Source organism: Lepidochelys kempii, chromosome 4 (genome assembly GCF_965140265.1).
Source record: "Lepidochelys kempii isolate rLepKem1 chromosome 4, rLepKem1.hap2, whole genome shotgun sequence".
Taxonomy (NCBI): domain Eukaryota; kingdom Metazoa; phylum Chordata; order Testudines; family Cheloniidae; genus Lepidochelys; species Lepidochelys kempii.
Genome location: NC_133259.1, coordinates 6965436 through 6981493, shown reverse-complemented (window position 1 = coordinate 6981493; position 16058 = coordinate 6965436). Strand labels below are relative to the sequence as shown.

Below are 16058 nucleotides of genomic sequence, written 5' to 3'. Positions count from 1 at the left end.
TTTCTGCAAGATCAGGGCCTTAGCCTAAACATTTTATTTTTGGTATCTTTGCCACTGTCAATGTATGAATTTTAACGCATTCTCCTTTCCATTCTGGTGATTTCCCAGATATTGCAGAGTGCTTCTTTGTATTCAGCAAAATAATTGGTTGACTGCTAAATTATATTTAAATAATGGTTGATTTAAAGGTAACAGAACCTTATTTTCAGTGCAACTGTGTTAAACGTTTATCTTAGAATATCAGGGTTGGAAGGGACCTCAGGAGGTCATCTAGTACAACCCCCTGCTCAAAGCAGGACCAAGCCCCATCTTTTGCCCTAGATCCTTAAATAGCCCCCTTAAGGATTGAACTCACAATCCTGGGTTTAGCAGGCCAATGCTCAAGTCACTGAGCTATCCCTCTCCTGACAGCTTGCTGCTGTTTAATCAATACACAAGATGGGTTATCCCACAATGGTGTTCATTGTCCGTGAAACAAGCGGGATGACTTTTTCTGTGCCTACCCTTCCTGAACCAAAGCTGCAAGGCAGATTTTAATAGGTGGGATGGATTCAGCCCTCATTTGGTGCTCTGCCAGTAACATCCTGGAGATTGTGCTCGCAGAGGAGTGCTGTTCCATGTTTATGGGAGAGAGGGGTTCCTGCTAAATATGTGCCATTCAACAGCATACAACGGTGAGACCCTTGAGATGGAAAACATCAATATGGGGCCACTACTTTGCTCAAATTCTATGAAAAGACATTCAGTGACAAATGCAGCAGTAGTAAGGGCATGATGTGGAAATGTGTGTTGTTTTAACCAGACCCTTATTTAGAAAATTAAGGCCTCTTTTAGTTCAGTGGAACATCATAAAAATGGCTAATAGGGTATTGAATTTAGGGGGGAGGGGAGGAAAGGGTTCAAATGACCAGGACCCAGGAAGGTTCTTTAGCATGTACATAACTTTAAGTACATGAAGAGTCCCATTGATTTCATTCTTTCTGAGTATAAATGCTTTCCTGAAATGGAGTCTTGCACTGGTATAATTTCTTTGGCTTCAAGGGTACTGGCATAGCTGAGGAGAGAATTCTGCTCTGAATATGTAACATACCATGCATTGCATTAAATGTAGCCAAATGCCAATCCTTTTCTGCCACCAGGATATGTCAGCAGCTCTCAAGTTCTGCTGATGAACTCCTGGCATTTTGTTGTTTTAACTTCCCCTTGCGCATTAACAACCATCTCTACGGTAGACAACGTTTCACATATTTTTCATATATGGACATGTTTAAACACCTAACCCAGATAGATAACTGTGGAATTCTTTGCATTTCATTCCTGATTCCTTTCTGGCCCGGGAATTTCAGGGACTGACTTGTCATAGTAGAGAATCAAGATAAAGGGAGTAAGTAGGACGTGTTGTTTCAAATGCTGGTTTAAAAAAAAAAAGCGGCACATCACAATAGCAAGTTAAATATAGAAATGGATTAGAGAGCCATTGTTTTCAGTCCTGCTAAATAAGACTGGACTCTCAACATGGAATGCCACTTGACCTTTAATGTCTCATCAGTCCATGCTTGTATTTAACTGATGCAGGGAGGACACATTTCCCCTTGGAAGTGTCCTGTGTCGACATGACAGTTGCTGCTGCTGGGTCACACAATGTTCAGGAGGCATAAACCCAGCGCTCCAGAACACAAGAAGGACTTTGCTGTGCATGGAGCCGTGCTGCCGGGACCACAGAATGACATGAGGTCTTTTTTCAACTTGTCTCAGCTTGTACTCTGTGCTGGCCAATTCAGATCACCACCCACACTCAGGCATTCAAAAATCACTTACTTTGAAGTGGAAATCCTTGATGCCCAAAGTAAGAGGCAGATCTGTGTGGTGGATAAGGTGAGTGTGTGTCATTTTCGGCACACTGCTGTGTGTGTGATTAAAAAGATGCATTATCCTAACATGGGTTTAATCTTGTTCATCTTACTGGGACATACTCAGAATGTCTCCTTATTCACTGTCCTTTGATTCTTTTCCCTTGTGTTTCAAAACCTTTGGAAATAAATAAGTTTGGATTTTTTATACCTGCTGACTGCTCATCAGAATCAAGCGGGTACTTTACTTGGGTCTTAAAGTTTATGGGATTGCAATGCTTATGTCATGGCCTAATACTTAAAACAGGCACTTCGGAAAAGGTAATCCAGTTTTATAAGATATTTGCAACGACTTGAGTCACTTAAGTGCTATAAGTTCTTTCTAGGGTCCAGATGCGTTCAGTAGAACCTCATTTATCCAAAGGGGAACTGGGATCCAGAGTAGATTTTCATGTAGGGCAGTTTGGCTAAGAGAGATTTTTGTGTTAATGATGGGGTTTAAATTACATTCAAATTATGGACAAGTGTGGCGAAGGGATTGGATAAGATTGGATTCTACCACATAAGTAAATGCTGGCTTGAGAAAACACCTCAAGAGACTTTATCTAAAAATAAACATTTTCACCACAGATTTCTATTGCAGATTTGGAGGCTGGATTACCCATGGCTTTTGGGGAAAAGAGGATAATTCATTTTTGCACAGCGAGTACGTGACTATGTGGACTCAGAGTGGCCAAGTCAAAGGCTTGACTTAGATGTGCTCTTTGCAAATATAGGATATAAGTACGGGAACATAGGATTTTCTATAGCAGAGCTGACCACTGATACATTCAAAGCTACTTATTAATGTTGGATAACTACAAATATAGGGTCAGAGTCTCAGCTGGACAAAAATCAGCATTGAGTCAATGCAGCTATGCCAGTGTACGCCAGCAGGCAATCTGACCTATTGTATTTTGCTATGAAAATTTGTATCCAGAATATTTCTTTAGAGTATAGAACATTCACATGGCACAGCAGAATTATGAGACTTCTCGTTTGGCTGAACAGTAAGTTTATTATCATCCCCACTGGAGATTCTTCTTCTCCCCCACTGGAACAAATAACTCAGACTTCTGAAGATATTTATTTTAACATCTTTTATATGTGCAAGCTGGGATACACCAAAACATTTCCAGCATTCCTGGTCTTTCAAAGTACCATTCTGTAATACAGATATATGGCTAATATTAAATAAATCCATTAGTTTGTCTTAATATTGCAAAATATTTAATGATCAACAAAGATATAATACATTATTTATTATCATGTAATGTGTGATTATGTCTGCACTGCAGAAGTAACTAGATCTCCTATGATCATAATAAAATAATAGTACTAATGTGATTTTTGAAAATATACTGAATAAAGTCTCCAATCAAAATAATAATAATAATAATAATAATAATAATAATAATAATAATAATAATAATAATAAATTAATTAATTAAGCATTTACCTAACTTTAAGTTCATCAGTAGTCCCATTGACTTCATGGCATTTACGGCAACGGGAGCAGAATTACGCGAATGCTAAGCACCTTTGAAAAATCCCACCCTCAATGATTTGTCTAAACATTACTGTGGTGTACTGGAACAGCTACGGGCCAGGATGCCTTGGGTTTTAGTCCTGATACAGCAGAACCCCGTTTATCTGATCTAATTGGGACCGGGGCCAGATCGGATCATCAAAAATCTGTAGAATAGGAAAGTTCGAGGCTGCTGCATTACAGGAGAGAGACCCCACTTCTGGACCTGTGTGCACTGGTTGTGCCATGAATACGGAGAGATGAATAAAATAGGGTCAGATAAACAGGGCTTTACTGTACCGACCTGGGGGCTTCCCTGTGGTGTACAATAAGCTCCCCCTCTTCAAGAGAGGACTCATTGTACTTGCCCACTTCATACCTGAGTGCTGGTTGTGACATGCTCCCTAAAAGCCAAGTAAAAAAGGCTCAGTTACAGAAAGGGCAATAGAATTCATGGGCTTGTGGCTTACAGTCAGAAAGCCAGGGCCACCTGTGCATTGGCTGCCATGAGCACCTCCCCTACCCCCGCCTCCAAGCATCGCACAAGAGATCATTGAAAAAATAGCACAAGCCTCAGACTTCCAAAGCTGCTGAAGGAGTTTGGATATCCAATTCCCATTCAGCCGAGTGTTCAACCCCCTTAGGATACCATGGAAATCCTATTCCAAAGCAACTCCAAAGGCAGAGATTAACACATTCATTCTGTATTGCAACTAGAGCTCATTGGTATCAATGCACCATAGTTCTATAATTTATTACAGCAATGAAGAGAACATTTCACTAAATTTCACATAACCTGCTGCTTAATTAAATGGAGCACAGACACAGACCTAACATGACACTTCTAATGTCTGCTTTCTATTCTAATATAATTGCTATTAGCTTCACTTCTCAGCACTGTGTGTAATTATTTCTTGTCAAGATTAATAACAGGCGGGCACACCATGCACATATTTTAAAATATATATCTTCTTAGTCTGTCCTTGCAAATTGTTAACAGTTCAGAGTATGCTGCTTAGCAAATGCATGTGTAATATTCCCAGTTTAATAAATCTGACTGGAAAACTAAATCACTAATGACAGAGCAAGTGCCTCTTCTTTGCTCACCCTTATGGAGGCTCAGGTGGAGGGAACAGATGATTAATCCCTCTGAAGATAAGTACCAGGCACTGCTACCCGATGGATTAGTTGTCACCATTACACTGGCACAGAAATCCCATTAAAGTTAATAGAAGATCTGTGCATTCAGTAAGGGGAATCCTAGCGCTGTAGACTGTCTAGCAAGGAAGATAGTCTTGTGGTTAAGGCATGAGAGGGGGATTTAGGAGATGTGGGTTCAGCTGATCACACAGACTTCCTGTGCGATGTTGGGTAAATCACTGGATTACTCTGTGCCTTAACTTGCCTTCTGTAGAACAATAATATTTCCTTTTTCTTGTCTATGTAGTCTGTAAGATCTTTGGGGCTGTCTCTTAGAATGGGTATGTAGTATGCCTAGCACAAAAAGGGCCTAGTCTTGTTTAAGCCCACCTTGTTTATTCACTAATAATGATAATGGGATACTTAGATATAGAGATGTTGACGGATTCCTTCTTTCTCTTAATATCTCTGGGGGAAAAGATGTCAGACTGTAGCTGCACAAAGAATAAAGTTTCTGCAGGGAGAGGTATAGGAAAGGGGGGTTACGAGTAATTCAGCAGTGCCGATACCAAATATTTAAAAATGATGAGTCAGGAGTTCCACTCCTCACTCCCCAAAAACCATGAGATTGGCTTAAAAATCTTAAAATGTAAGCACTAATAAATGTTAGGTTCTTTTTACATTTTTTATGGTTTCTGAGCTTGTAGATTACACTTGCTTCACATTTTCAGGCTTTTCTCTGAAACCACGAAGGTTAGAAATACATCTTTTAAAAGCTGAAATTCGCACATAATCCCCTGTCTCCAGGAGCTGGGGCTTTAAGAAAAACATCTAATATTGCAAGACTTGTGATACAAACCCCAAGAGTTGGCTGCACTGGTAATACATTTTGCATAGGTGTATGCATGCCATAGAGGCACTGTACACAATTAATAATAATTAATAATACCTAGCTCTTGGGACTCTGCTATGAATGTTGTTATACAAGTGAAATGAGGGACAGCTAAAAATAGCTGCACTCAAGGAGCAGAGCCCCATCGTACTATATGCACATATTGTGACTGTACAATCTGTGCCCCAAAGATCTTACAATGTATATCAGTTTTACCTGCAAGGTGATGAGCATTCAAGCCCAATCCAGCAAAACATTGAAGCATATACTCAATTGTAAACATATGACTAATCCCGTGGACTTCAGTGGGACTGCTCACGTGCTTAACTTTAAGCATGTGCTTAAGTATTTTGTTGGATCAGGTTAGAGCATTCTGCCCTTGCAAGATTGAGTCCTCATAACCCTATCCAGGAAAGCTTCTCTATTCCAGTTTCACACATGCTACACTTGAAGCAAATTGTGAATATGGGCATAGGACAGGATGGTGAAGTGAGGTCCAAACATTTTATCCGCATGTGTTTGTAATGTGTGTATTATTCATGAATGGTGACGCTTGAGTGTATGCTACAAATAAGTGTCAGTAAAAAATGTAGTCATATATTTATATTAAATCTCAAAACACTTCTAAAGAAGGGGGGAGGAGAAGGGTCCCACCAGCAGTAACAGTGGCCTCTATGGTGGGGGGAATATTTTAGTATTTTTATGCTTTTGTATTGGGGATATCTTAGAGATTAGATGTTACGGGGAAAAGTCTAGAGATTTTTCTGAGAAATTTCAAATGGTCGTATCTCCAAAATGTTTTTGTCTGGTTATTCTTCAAAGTTTCCCTAAACTTCTCTTCTAGGAGGAGACCATGCACTCCACATTTTCGGCAGAAAGGGGTTATTGTGAAGACATTAGAAAATTGAGGGGAGGAATGAAAAAGGGACTAAGAATAGGAAGTTAGTTGCAGACTTAGGCCCTGATCCTTCGAACACTTAAGCACTGCGTAAGTATGATCTCATGAGGATTCCCATTGAGTACAGTGAAACTACAGCTACTAGCTTGCTTAAGTTTTTGCAGTATTGGTGAGGAAGGCCCTAATCTTTCAAGGAGATTTGTGTGGGCTGATACTTGTGCCCACATGATGTCCCAGGGAAACCAAAGAGGCTTCACACAAGCGTAAAGGGTCCAGCAGAATTGATCAGTGTACACGATTGTGTCCCAATTCCTCCCCTTTCCCACCAGACAGGTAGTAAGTTACTTCATCACTTTTCATGGAGCAGTTTTATGACCGTGTGCCCAGCCAGCTATTCTGGCTGTTGAATGATAGATAGAGCCAGAGGTTTATTGGTAAAATTTGCAGATGAGACAAAAAATGGTGGAGTGATAGTTAATGATGGGGACAGATCAGTTATACAAGCTGACCTGGATTGTGTGGTAACATTGGCTCATTTAAATTAAATGTATTTTAGTGCATACAAATATAAGGCTACGTACATCTAGCAATACAGAATGTAGGTCACACTTATAAGGTGGGAGACTATATCCTGGAAAGCAGGGACTGTGAAAAGGATGTAGGGGTCATAGTAGAAAACTAACTCCTAGAATGTCAGGGTTGGAAGGGACCTCAGGAGGTCATTTAGTCCAATGCCCTGCTCAGAACAGGACCAACCCCCAGTTTTTGGCCCAGAACCCTAACTGGCCCCTTCAAGGATTGAACTCACAACCCTGGGTTTAGCAGGCCAATGCTCAAACCGCTGAGTTATCCTCCCCTCTGATGCACATGAGCTCCCAATGTGATGCTGTAGCTAACTGGATGACCATGATCTTTTCGACGTATACATGGGGGAATATCAAGTAGGAGTAGGAAGGTGGCATTACCTCTATCTATGGCATTAGTGAGACCATCATTACTGGAATACTATGTCCAGTTTGGGAGTCCACACTTCAAAAAGGATGTTGAAAAATTGGAAAGGGCTCAGAAAAGAGCTACAAGGCTGATGCAAGGTCAGGCAACCCTGCCTTATAGTGCAAGAGTAAAGAAGCTCAACTTCTTTAGCTTATTCAAGAGAAAGTTAAGAGGTGATTTGATCTCAGTCTACAAATGCCTACATGAGAAAGAGATTTCTGATAGTAGATGGCTCTTTAATCTGAGGCAAAGGCATAGTGCGATTCAATGGTTGGAAACTGAAGCTAGACAAATACAAACAAAAATTCAGGTGCAAATTTGTAATAGTGAAGATAATTAACCAGTGACCTAGGGATATTATGGATAATCCATCACTTTGAGTCTTTAAATCAAGACAGGATGTCTTTCTGTGGGCTTGTCTACATGGGGAAAAAGCCTGGAGTCGTTAATGTGCACTGGCTACTCCGCACCAACTCCCCATGTGGACCCTTTCACACTGTATTAAGAGTGTGTTAAGCTAAAGCACACAAAGGCACTCTTAATACTGAGGGAGGCGTGGTCTACATCTAAAACTTTGGTCGACCTAGCTACATAGATCAGGGCTGTGAAAAATTTCACTCCCAGTGCAGCGTAGTTAAGTTGACCTAACCCCCACTGTATATGCAGCCAGATCCACAGAAGAATTCTTCTGTCGACCTACCCCCTGCTTCCTAAAAGGGTGCATGGAAAAACCTCTTCCATTGCTATAGTAAGTGTCTACACTACAGGGGTGCAACTGTAATGTAGACCCACCCTAAGAATGTCCATAAAGAGAGTTAATGTGAATTAGCTATTTTGTTTTCAATTCACACCCTAGCTCCCTCCACACTAATGTCCCCAGGTAGAAAAGCCCCCAAGCTCAAACAGAAGTTATGGGGTTTTATGAGGGAATCACTGGGTGAGATTTATCAGCTTGTGTTTATACAGCAGGTCCAACTAGATAATCATTATTTAATTGATCTTTAACTATTCATGGTAAATAGGACCAATGGCCTGTGATGGGATGTTAGATGTGGTGGGATCTGAGTTACTACAGAGAATTCTTTCCTGGATATCTGGCTGGTGAATCTTGCCCACATGCTTAGGGTTCAGCTGATCGCCATATTTGGCGCCGGGAAGGAATTTTCCTCCAGGGCAGATTGGCAGAGGTCATGGGGGGTTTTCGCCTTCTTCTGCGGCATGGGGCACGGGTCACTTGCTGGACGATTCTCTGCACCTTGAAGTCTTTAACCCATGATTTGAGGACTTCAGTAGCTCAGACATAGGTGAGAGGTTTATTGCAGGAGTGGGTGGGTGAGATTTGGTGGCCTGCGTTGTGTAGGAGGTCAGACTAGATGATCATAATGGTCCCTTCTGACCTTAGTATCTATGAATCGTAATGGTCCCTTCAGGCCATAGAATCTATGAATCTCTCCCCACCCACTTGCTCACAACAGGCAGTAACTCCTGTTCTCCTTCCTAAAGCTGGGTCACAGTCTGCAGGGGAGTGAGAAGGCCTATGATTAGAGATGGTTAACATATTTTGTTCAAGCTTTTACATACATATATAACAATGTCCCCCACCCCCAGCCTACATTTGTGTTGGGTTTCTTTCTGTATCCTCGCTTTTTCCATTTTGCCAGTGAAAAGGAATGGGGAGGAGGTGAGCGAAGGGAAGGAAAAAAAAGAAAAGGGAGGAAGACAGAAAACCCCCAAAGCCAGTCAGTACGTACCTACATGGGGAACAAAAATTTAATAATGGGCTTTTCAATCTAGCCAGCAAAGGTGTAACTAGATCCAAGGGTTGGAAGACAAATTCTTCGTGGAAGTAAGGTGCACATTTTTAACAGTGAGGGTAATTAGCCATTGGAACAACTTGCCAGGGGTTGTGGTGGATTCTCCATCACTGAGCAATTTTTAAATCAAGATTGGTGTTTTTCTAAAAGACCTGCTCTAGCTCAAACAGGAATTCTTGTGGGGAAGTTGTGGGGCCTGTGTTATAGCGAAGGTCAGACTCGATGTTAACAGTGGTCCCTTGTAATCTATGCATATATGTTCTGGAAAGCTATGAAAAACTGAAAACATGTCGATGTTCAGTTTTCATCTTTTTTCATCAAAACCATAGAACATTTCAAAATTGTTTATGCACTTTACTTACCATTTTCCAACCAGCTTTATTTGTCCTTTATTCCGAACTCCAGACATAGTCTAATTTGAAGGTTCTAAATGTGCAATGGTTTGATTGAACACTGTTAAATCAACTCAGCCATTTTTGTTTATGCTGCAGCGTTTGCCACATATGATTTTTTTCTTCAGATTAACTGGAGTAAAATGCATTTTCCAACAAGTATTGCACAGTGTAATTAATTTTGCATGAGTTGCTTTTAAGACAGAATGTGTTGTACAGCATTGTTTTGCAGGAGAACTCACCCATGGGAAAGCAACAGAGAAAGCTTTCCTCATCAAAAGCCTTCAAGCTCAGCAGTTATGTGATTCAGCATTTGGCTGGGTGAGCTATGCATGAGGACACACGCCCAGGGCTTGAGTCTCTTACAGGGCAGGGATTTCTTTCTTGTGAACTTTCTGAGGTCTCTTCACAAGCAGATCTCACTTCCTAAAATGCATAGGACAGGAGCTCTGCAAACCGTGGGAAGCCCACTTTCTCTCTGCTCTGCAAACCAGCCCCCACCATTCCAATGCCCCCACATACTACTGCCCCTTCCCCATTGCAACTCCACTCTCCGCTGTCCCATGCCATTTTCTACTTATCCGAAATAAGCACATAAATGTTAGATGCATCATTGCCAACTGTTGTGATTTTATCACAAGTGTCGTGATATTGGGGGTTTTCTTGATGCCTCAGCTCCTGGAGTCATGTGATTATGTGAGACTCTCAATTTTCATTTTTTGAAAAAGTATCCTTCAGTGCCTCATGATTGCAGAGAAAAACTTGAAAATGTGTACCCTGAAAGCTCACAAACCAGCAGGCAAATAAATAAGCCTTCAGATTTATTATTATTATTTTCTATCTCATGATTTTTATGACATGCTCATGATTTGGGGGGCTTGCCTCATGATTGTTGAATGCTTGAAAAGCATGATATAAGACCTGTGTATTATTGTTATGCCTTTATTAACATTCATAGGTACAAAAATTATTTAAACTATGGACTGAACATTGATGTCTCTCTCTATCTGCTTCATTTGGAAGCTCTCTGGGGCAGGTATCATCCTTTTGTTTTATGTTTGTACAACACCTAATTCAATGGGGTCCTGCTCTATGACTGGGGTTCCCCAACATTACTGTAATACAAATGAATAATGATAATTAGTATTATTATTAATCAATGTAATTCTATGGCCCCTGTTACTCTATGATATGACATTGTGTAATCAGTGTTAGCCACAAAACAACATTAGGCTTGATTTTGATTCCCCTCGCACCGGTTTTACATTTGTGTAACTATCTTCGCTTACCTAGACTGTAAACGCTTTGGGCAAGGGACCATCTTTTTGGTCTGCATTTGTACAGCACCTTGCATAATGTGGTCCTGCTCCATGGATTAACTTTCTAGGCCTACCATCTTCATCATCATAATTCAATGGAGTTGCTCCTGTTTTATACTGGTATGAGAGCACAATCAGGCCTCTTGTCCTTATTTTATAGAAACTAGACCCTGGTATCATATCCCACCCAGAAGGAACTTCGCTGATCTCCACTCTCTGAAGAGTGGAATAATAAAGTAACTATTTTCCTCCATAGCGCACAAGCAGCCAAATAAAGCAGGCATGAGTCAGGCATGTATAATCATCTCTAGCAAGTAAAATTAACTTCCCACACTCTGACCTGTATGTTATATTTATAAATATCGCATTCATTTGTACGTGAGCAATTGCTACCTTTATAATAGGGTATTAAGTGTTCTTAAAGCTATTTCCTGCAATAACATGACATTTCATTTTACATCAGACTCTCCTCTTTGGCTGTACAATGTGGCAGTGACGGGCTAGGAGAAGTAGCATTGAACAGGTCCTTTTCTAGGAAATGTACTCAGGTTCTCTCTTAAGACAAGAACAAGTTTTATAACAGCTGCCAAGACTCTTGATCTAGCAGTGACCATCACTGGGAACAGCAGCAGCTAACCAAAACCTTTATTTTCAGGACCTCTAAAATCCAGATAGGATATTTGCATAATACTTTTGAAAGATTCTTTAGACATTCTGAACACATTCCATTCTGGGGTTTCTCCAGCTATTAATTACAACTATGAACTGTAAAACTGTTTTCTAGTATAATTTAGTTGCCTTACAGCTATCTGAGTATACACTTCATAAATGAAAAAAATGCAAATAATTTTAATGGAACTTCATGAACTCCAAAGGTCTTTTTAAAGGAATATGTGCTTTATTAAACAATGGAATTATTAGAAACCTTTCCTCCTAGTACTTACTGTACATTGCAGCCCTTGATTATCCCTTTGTTAATTGTCTTGAATACCTTTTAAGGTAGCTTTTCTATCCAACCAGTGATTATGTGCTAACTGTTATGTCCGTTGATAGAGCTAGGCCAATGTGTTCAGACGAAATAAGAAACTGTCTGAACCTTCAAAACAAAATGCACTTGGTTCTGATCCAAAGATCATGGGAGTCAGAGAAGGAAATGCATCTGTTTGGATTGACAGGAAGGGAGGCCAAGGTTGGGAATGGAGGAAAGGCAGGTTTCAAAAGCCTCTCCTTCAATACACAAAAAGAATGAGAGACAAAGAGGGAAAAGTTTCAGAGTAGCAGCTGTGTTAGTCTGTATTCGCAAAAAGAAAAGGAGGACTTGTGGCACTTTAGAGACTAACCAATTTATTTGAGCATGAGCTTTCATGAGATGCATCCAATGAAGTGAGCTGTAGCTCACGAAAGCTTATGCTCAAATAAATTGGTTAGTCTCTAAAGTGCCACAAGTCCTCCTGTTCTTTTTAAAGAGGGAAAAGGAAGACCTCAAATGATGTATTCAGCTAGTGGGCCTGATTCTCCATTGCCCCACAGCTTCTGCAGTCATCAAGACCATGGCAAAGCTAATGCAAAGGGGGCATAAAATGGTCCTGTTCTGATCTGGTGTTGTTTTACATGTACTTTGCACTGGTGAAAATGGCCATGCAAAGGGCAGGGTGGTGAAGAATCAGGCCCCAGGGTGGCGAAGACTGAGATGAACAGAATTGTTGGAGGACAAAATTAGGGGCTCTCAGACAGTGCGAATCGTCAAATCTGTCGAGTGTCTCCCCGGTGTTTTGGTTTTTTTCTTGCAGCCATAACATTTCCTTTAACAGGGAAACGCACGGGGCCTGACTGGACTTAGCACGGTGGCTCTAATTCCCCAGGTTTGGGTTCATGTACGATGCGCCTCACTAAAGAACCACCAACCTTTCCCGGTGGCAGTGCCCTGCCCTCCAGCAGTGGGAACAGCCCACCTCCCTTGCAGCGGCGGAGATACGTGCAGAAAGCATGCCCTTCCCTCCACCCCCGCCTACAACGTAGCCCCTGTGCTTTTGCTCTGCGCGGGGGGGGGGGGGAGTCCCATGAGAGACCATGCAGTGACACTTGGCCCTGCACAGTGCAGGACTCCACAACAAAGGGGTGGGGACAGGTCAAGGACTGGCTGGGTGCAGGCTGGAGGGTCCACTACTATGCAGATCCTCTTCCCTGGAGAGGGAGTGCTTCGTGACTGCAGTGCCTAGTGGGGCCTGCCTTCCATGCCTCCGCCCCAGCTCCCTGGGGAACTACCCCGTGGCCGAGCTCAGCGGCTTAGGGGTGGGGCCTGCCTTCCATGCCTCCGCCCCAGCTCCCTGGGGAACTACCCCGTGGCCGAGCTCAGCGGCTTAGGGGTGGGGCCTGCCTTCCATGCCTCCGCCCCAGCTCCCTGGGGAACTACCCCGTGGCCGAGCCCAGCGGCTTAGGGGTGGGGCCTGCCTTCCATGCCTCCGCCCCAGCTCCCTGGGGAACTACCCTGTGGCCGAGCCCAGCGGCTTAGGGTGGGTGCTGGATTGAGGGTTTGGAACAAACTGCTTCACCTTCTAAAGAGGGGCATCCCGGTCTAGCAAATAGGGCACTGGCCTAGGGCTCAGATAGCGGAGGGTTCTCGTCTTGGCTTGGCTACTGACCTACTATCCAGCCTTGGGCGACTCAGTGGAACTTGTGTGTCCCTTCCTAACCCTATTTTCAATATAAGCTCTTTGGGTCAGGATCTGTCTCTTATGATGTGTTTGTACGGCATCTAGAACCATAGGCCACTGACCTGGGCTGGGGCCTCTAGGTTCTACTGCAATAGAAGTAATAATTCATTTACAAGCATATTACAAGCAGACATTTGCCGTGTGACCTAGTGGCTAGAGTCTGGGACCAGACTGGGACTCAGGAAACCTGGGTTCCATTTTTGGTTTGGCCACTAGCCAGCTGGGTGGTTCTGGGAAATTCACTTCACCGCCCCATGCCTCAGTTTCCAAACCTGTAAAATGGGGATAATGATTCTGACCTCCTTTGTAAAGTGCTTTGAGATCTACTCACGGAAAGGGCAACCTATGAGCTAGGTATTATTATTGTTAGTTACTTTTTCAAAACTGAATTAGACTCCAACCACCAGATAGGGAGGGGAAAACAAAAATAAACTAAAGAGAAAACCCGACCCTGGGTAACTAGTTGAACCTTGCAAAATACCCTGCAGGTGAACAAACTCAAGTTCTATTAAACTGGAATCATTGGACTCACATCTTCCTACTCTCATAGAAATGTCAATACTGTAACTGATAGTTTCATGTAAAAGGGGAGATTTGCATGTATTATTTTCTGCTTGCTCTTCCCTATTATTTCTCTTCTTCCGATGTGGTTTTGGACACAGAATACCTGGGAGCAGCCTTTGAAGCTATTGATTTATTTAGCAGCGATCAGGTTTTCTGCTAGGGAGAAAGTTGCTAACCTTGGGGCATGAAAAGTTGGTAAAGTGGGTAATTTAGAGAATTATAGAAACCATTAAAGAAGATTCCTGCTTTAAACGATAATAATTTCCAAAGTTCGGAAGCCTCTTTTAAATGTCAGGCTTTTACTTATTCATTCTCTACTATAGTGAAAAGACTCTTTAGACCTGAAAAAAAATGAAATCCAAAATTTAAGGGCCTGATTTGAATTAATCCCTTTGACATCAATGGGCTTTTCATCAAGCTGTTCATGAGAGCTATCATCCTGGCTAGGAACTGTAGGTCATCTTTCCCCCGATGTAAGTCCAGGAAATTAAGGGGAGTTACAACAGGGATGGATATGGCCCAGTATATATCTATGGGGGCAGATCCTCAGCTGTGTAAAGCTGAGGATCAAACCATTATATTGAGAATAATTCATGGGTAATTGCAAGTTATGACTGTACGGTAGCATTGCAATATTACAGGGGGCCTCAAATGCCATATTAGTCTAGTGGTTAATCAGCAGAACCCATGATGGAAATGTGGCTGTATGATCACCACCTACATGTGTATTACTATAGCATTAAAATGTACCAGGGTATGATTTATTGGTACATGTTTTAGGTACTTTCTGAAGTATGAGGCCTGTGGTACTTCACAACGTACCTGAGTAGTAATGTAGCAATGGACTATAAATAAGCCCCGGAATATATTAATACTGTAATCATAATATGACTTTCTAAGTTTAAATCATTCTTTTTTAAAACTATCTTTTAAAAATCATCCTCTCCTTTTTAATGTGCGCTGTACTTCCACAATAAAAAAAAATGAGTTAAAAAGAGAGGCCGCAAACATCTTCTGTTGATAGTCTTTGGTGTTGTGAGAAAAATATTGGAATTTCTAACCACACCAGTCTTAGAGTTGACTTTTAATCCCTGTTACATTGTATCCTTTATTTCCTGCTTTCTCTTGTCCCTTTCTCCTCTTTTTATTTCCCTGCAAGGACTGCTGGGAAGTTGCTGTCAAACTCCTAAGTTGGCAAAGTGCCTGCTAGGGCAATCTGTGAAGGGAAACACATACTTAGAGGCAGTCCCGGCCCTGAGGTGCAACGATGGGTGAATAACTGATTTTTCAGTTCTCTGTCTGTTCGAAAAAACCAACCATCGACCCCAACCAACCAACCAACCAACCCCAACCAACCGACCATCGACCACAAACAAATTTTTTTTCCAGAATATTTAGCAAATCGAAAAGTTGAAAAACAATTCATTTCAGGTCAAATAAAACGATTTGGTCCACCGAAGCTAAAAATTTTTAACATTTAAAAAAAATAAAAGTAAGATCATTTCTCAATGAAATATTATTTCAATGTGAAAAATTGAAATGCTTCATTTCAGAAATGTCAAAACAAAACATGTCAGCTTTCCTGGATTTTGTTTTTTTAGTTTGACTGAAACAATTTGTTGAACTCAAAACAAATCCACAAAATGTTTTGGTTGAATTGAATCCACATTTTTGGCCACAAAACCCCAAACCAAAACAAATTTTGGCTGAAAAATTTCTCGGAGCTCTGCTGAAGAGCATATGGATTAAATATACAAAATAAGATAAGAACAGCATTATTATCCCTGTTTTACAGATGGGGAAATGAGATACAGAGAGATTAGGTGACTTGTCCAATGTCACACAGTAAACCTGTGTCAGAGCAGGGAACTGAACAGAGATCTCCTGAATCCTCTTAACCACAAGACCTTCCTTC

The 16058-nt window shown here is 41.5% G+C and overlaps 1 protein-coding gene across 1 annotated transcript in view; it reads left to right on the top strand.

The window, feature by feature from the left end:
- The first annotated feature begins 1641 nt into the window (after positions 1 to 1641).
- TECRL (trans-2,3-enoyl-CoA reductase like) overlaps positions 1642 to 16058 on the top strand; it is a 121969-nt gene continuing 107552 nt past the window's right edge. Inside the window, exon 1 of the mRNA XM_073340004.1 lies at positions 1642 to 1875. Within this exon, the coding sequence (XP_073196105.1) occupies positions 1642 to 1875 (234 nt within the window). The remainder of the gene's footprint in view (positions 1876 to 16058) is intronic.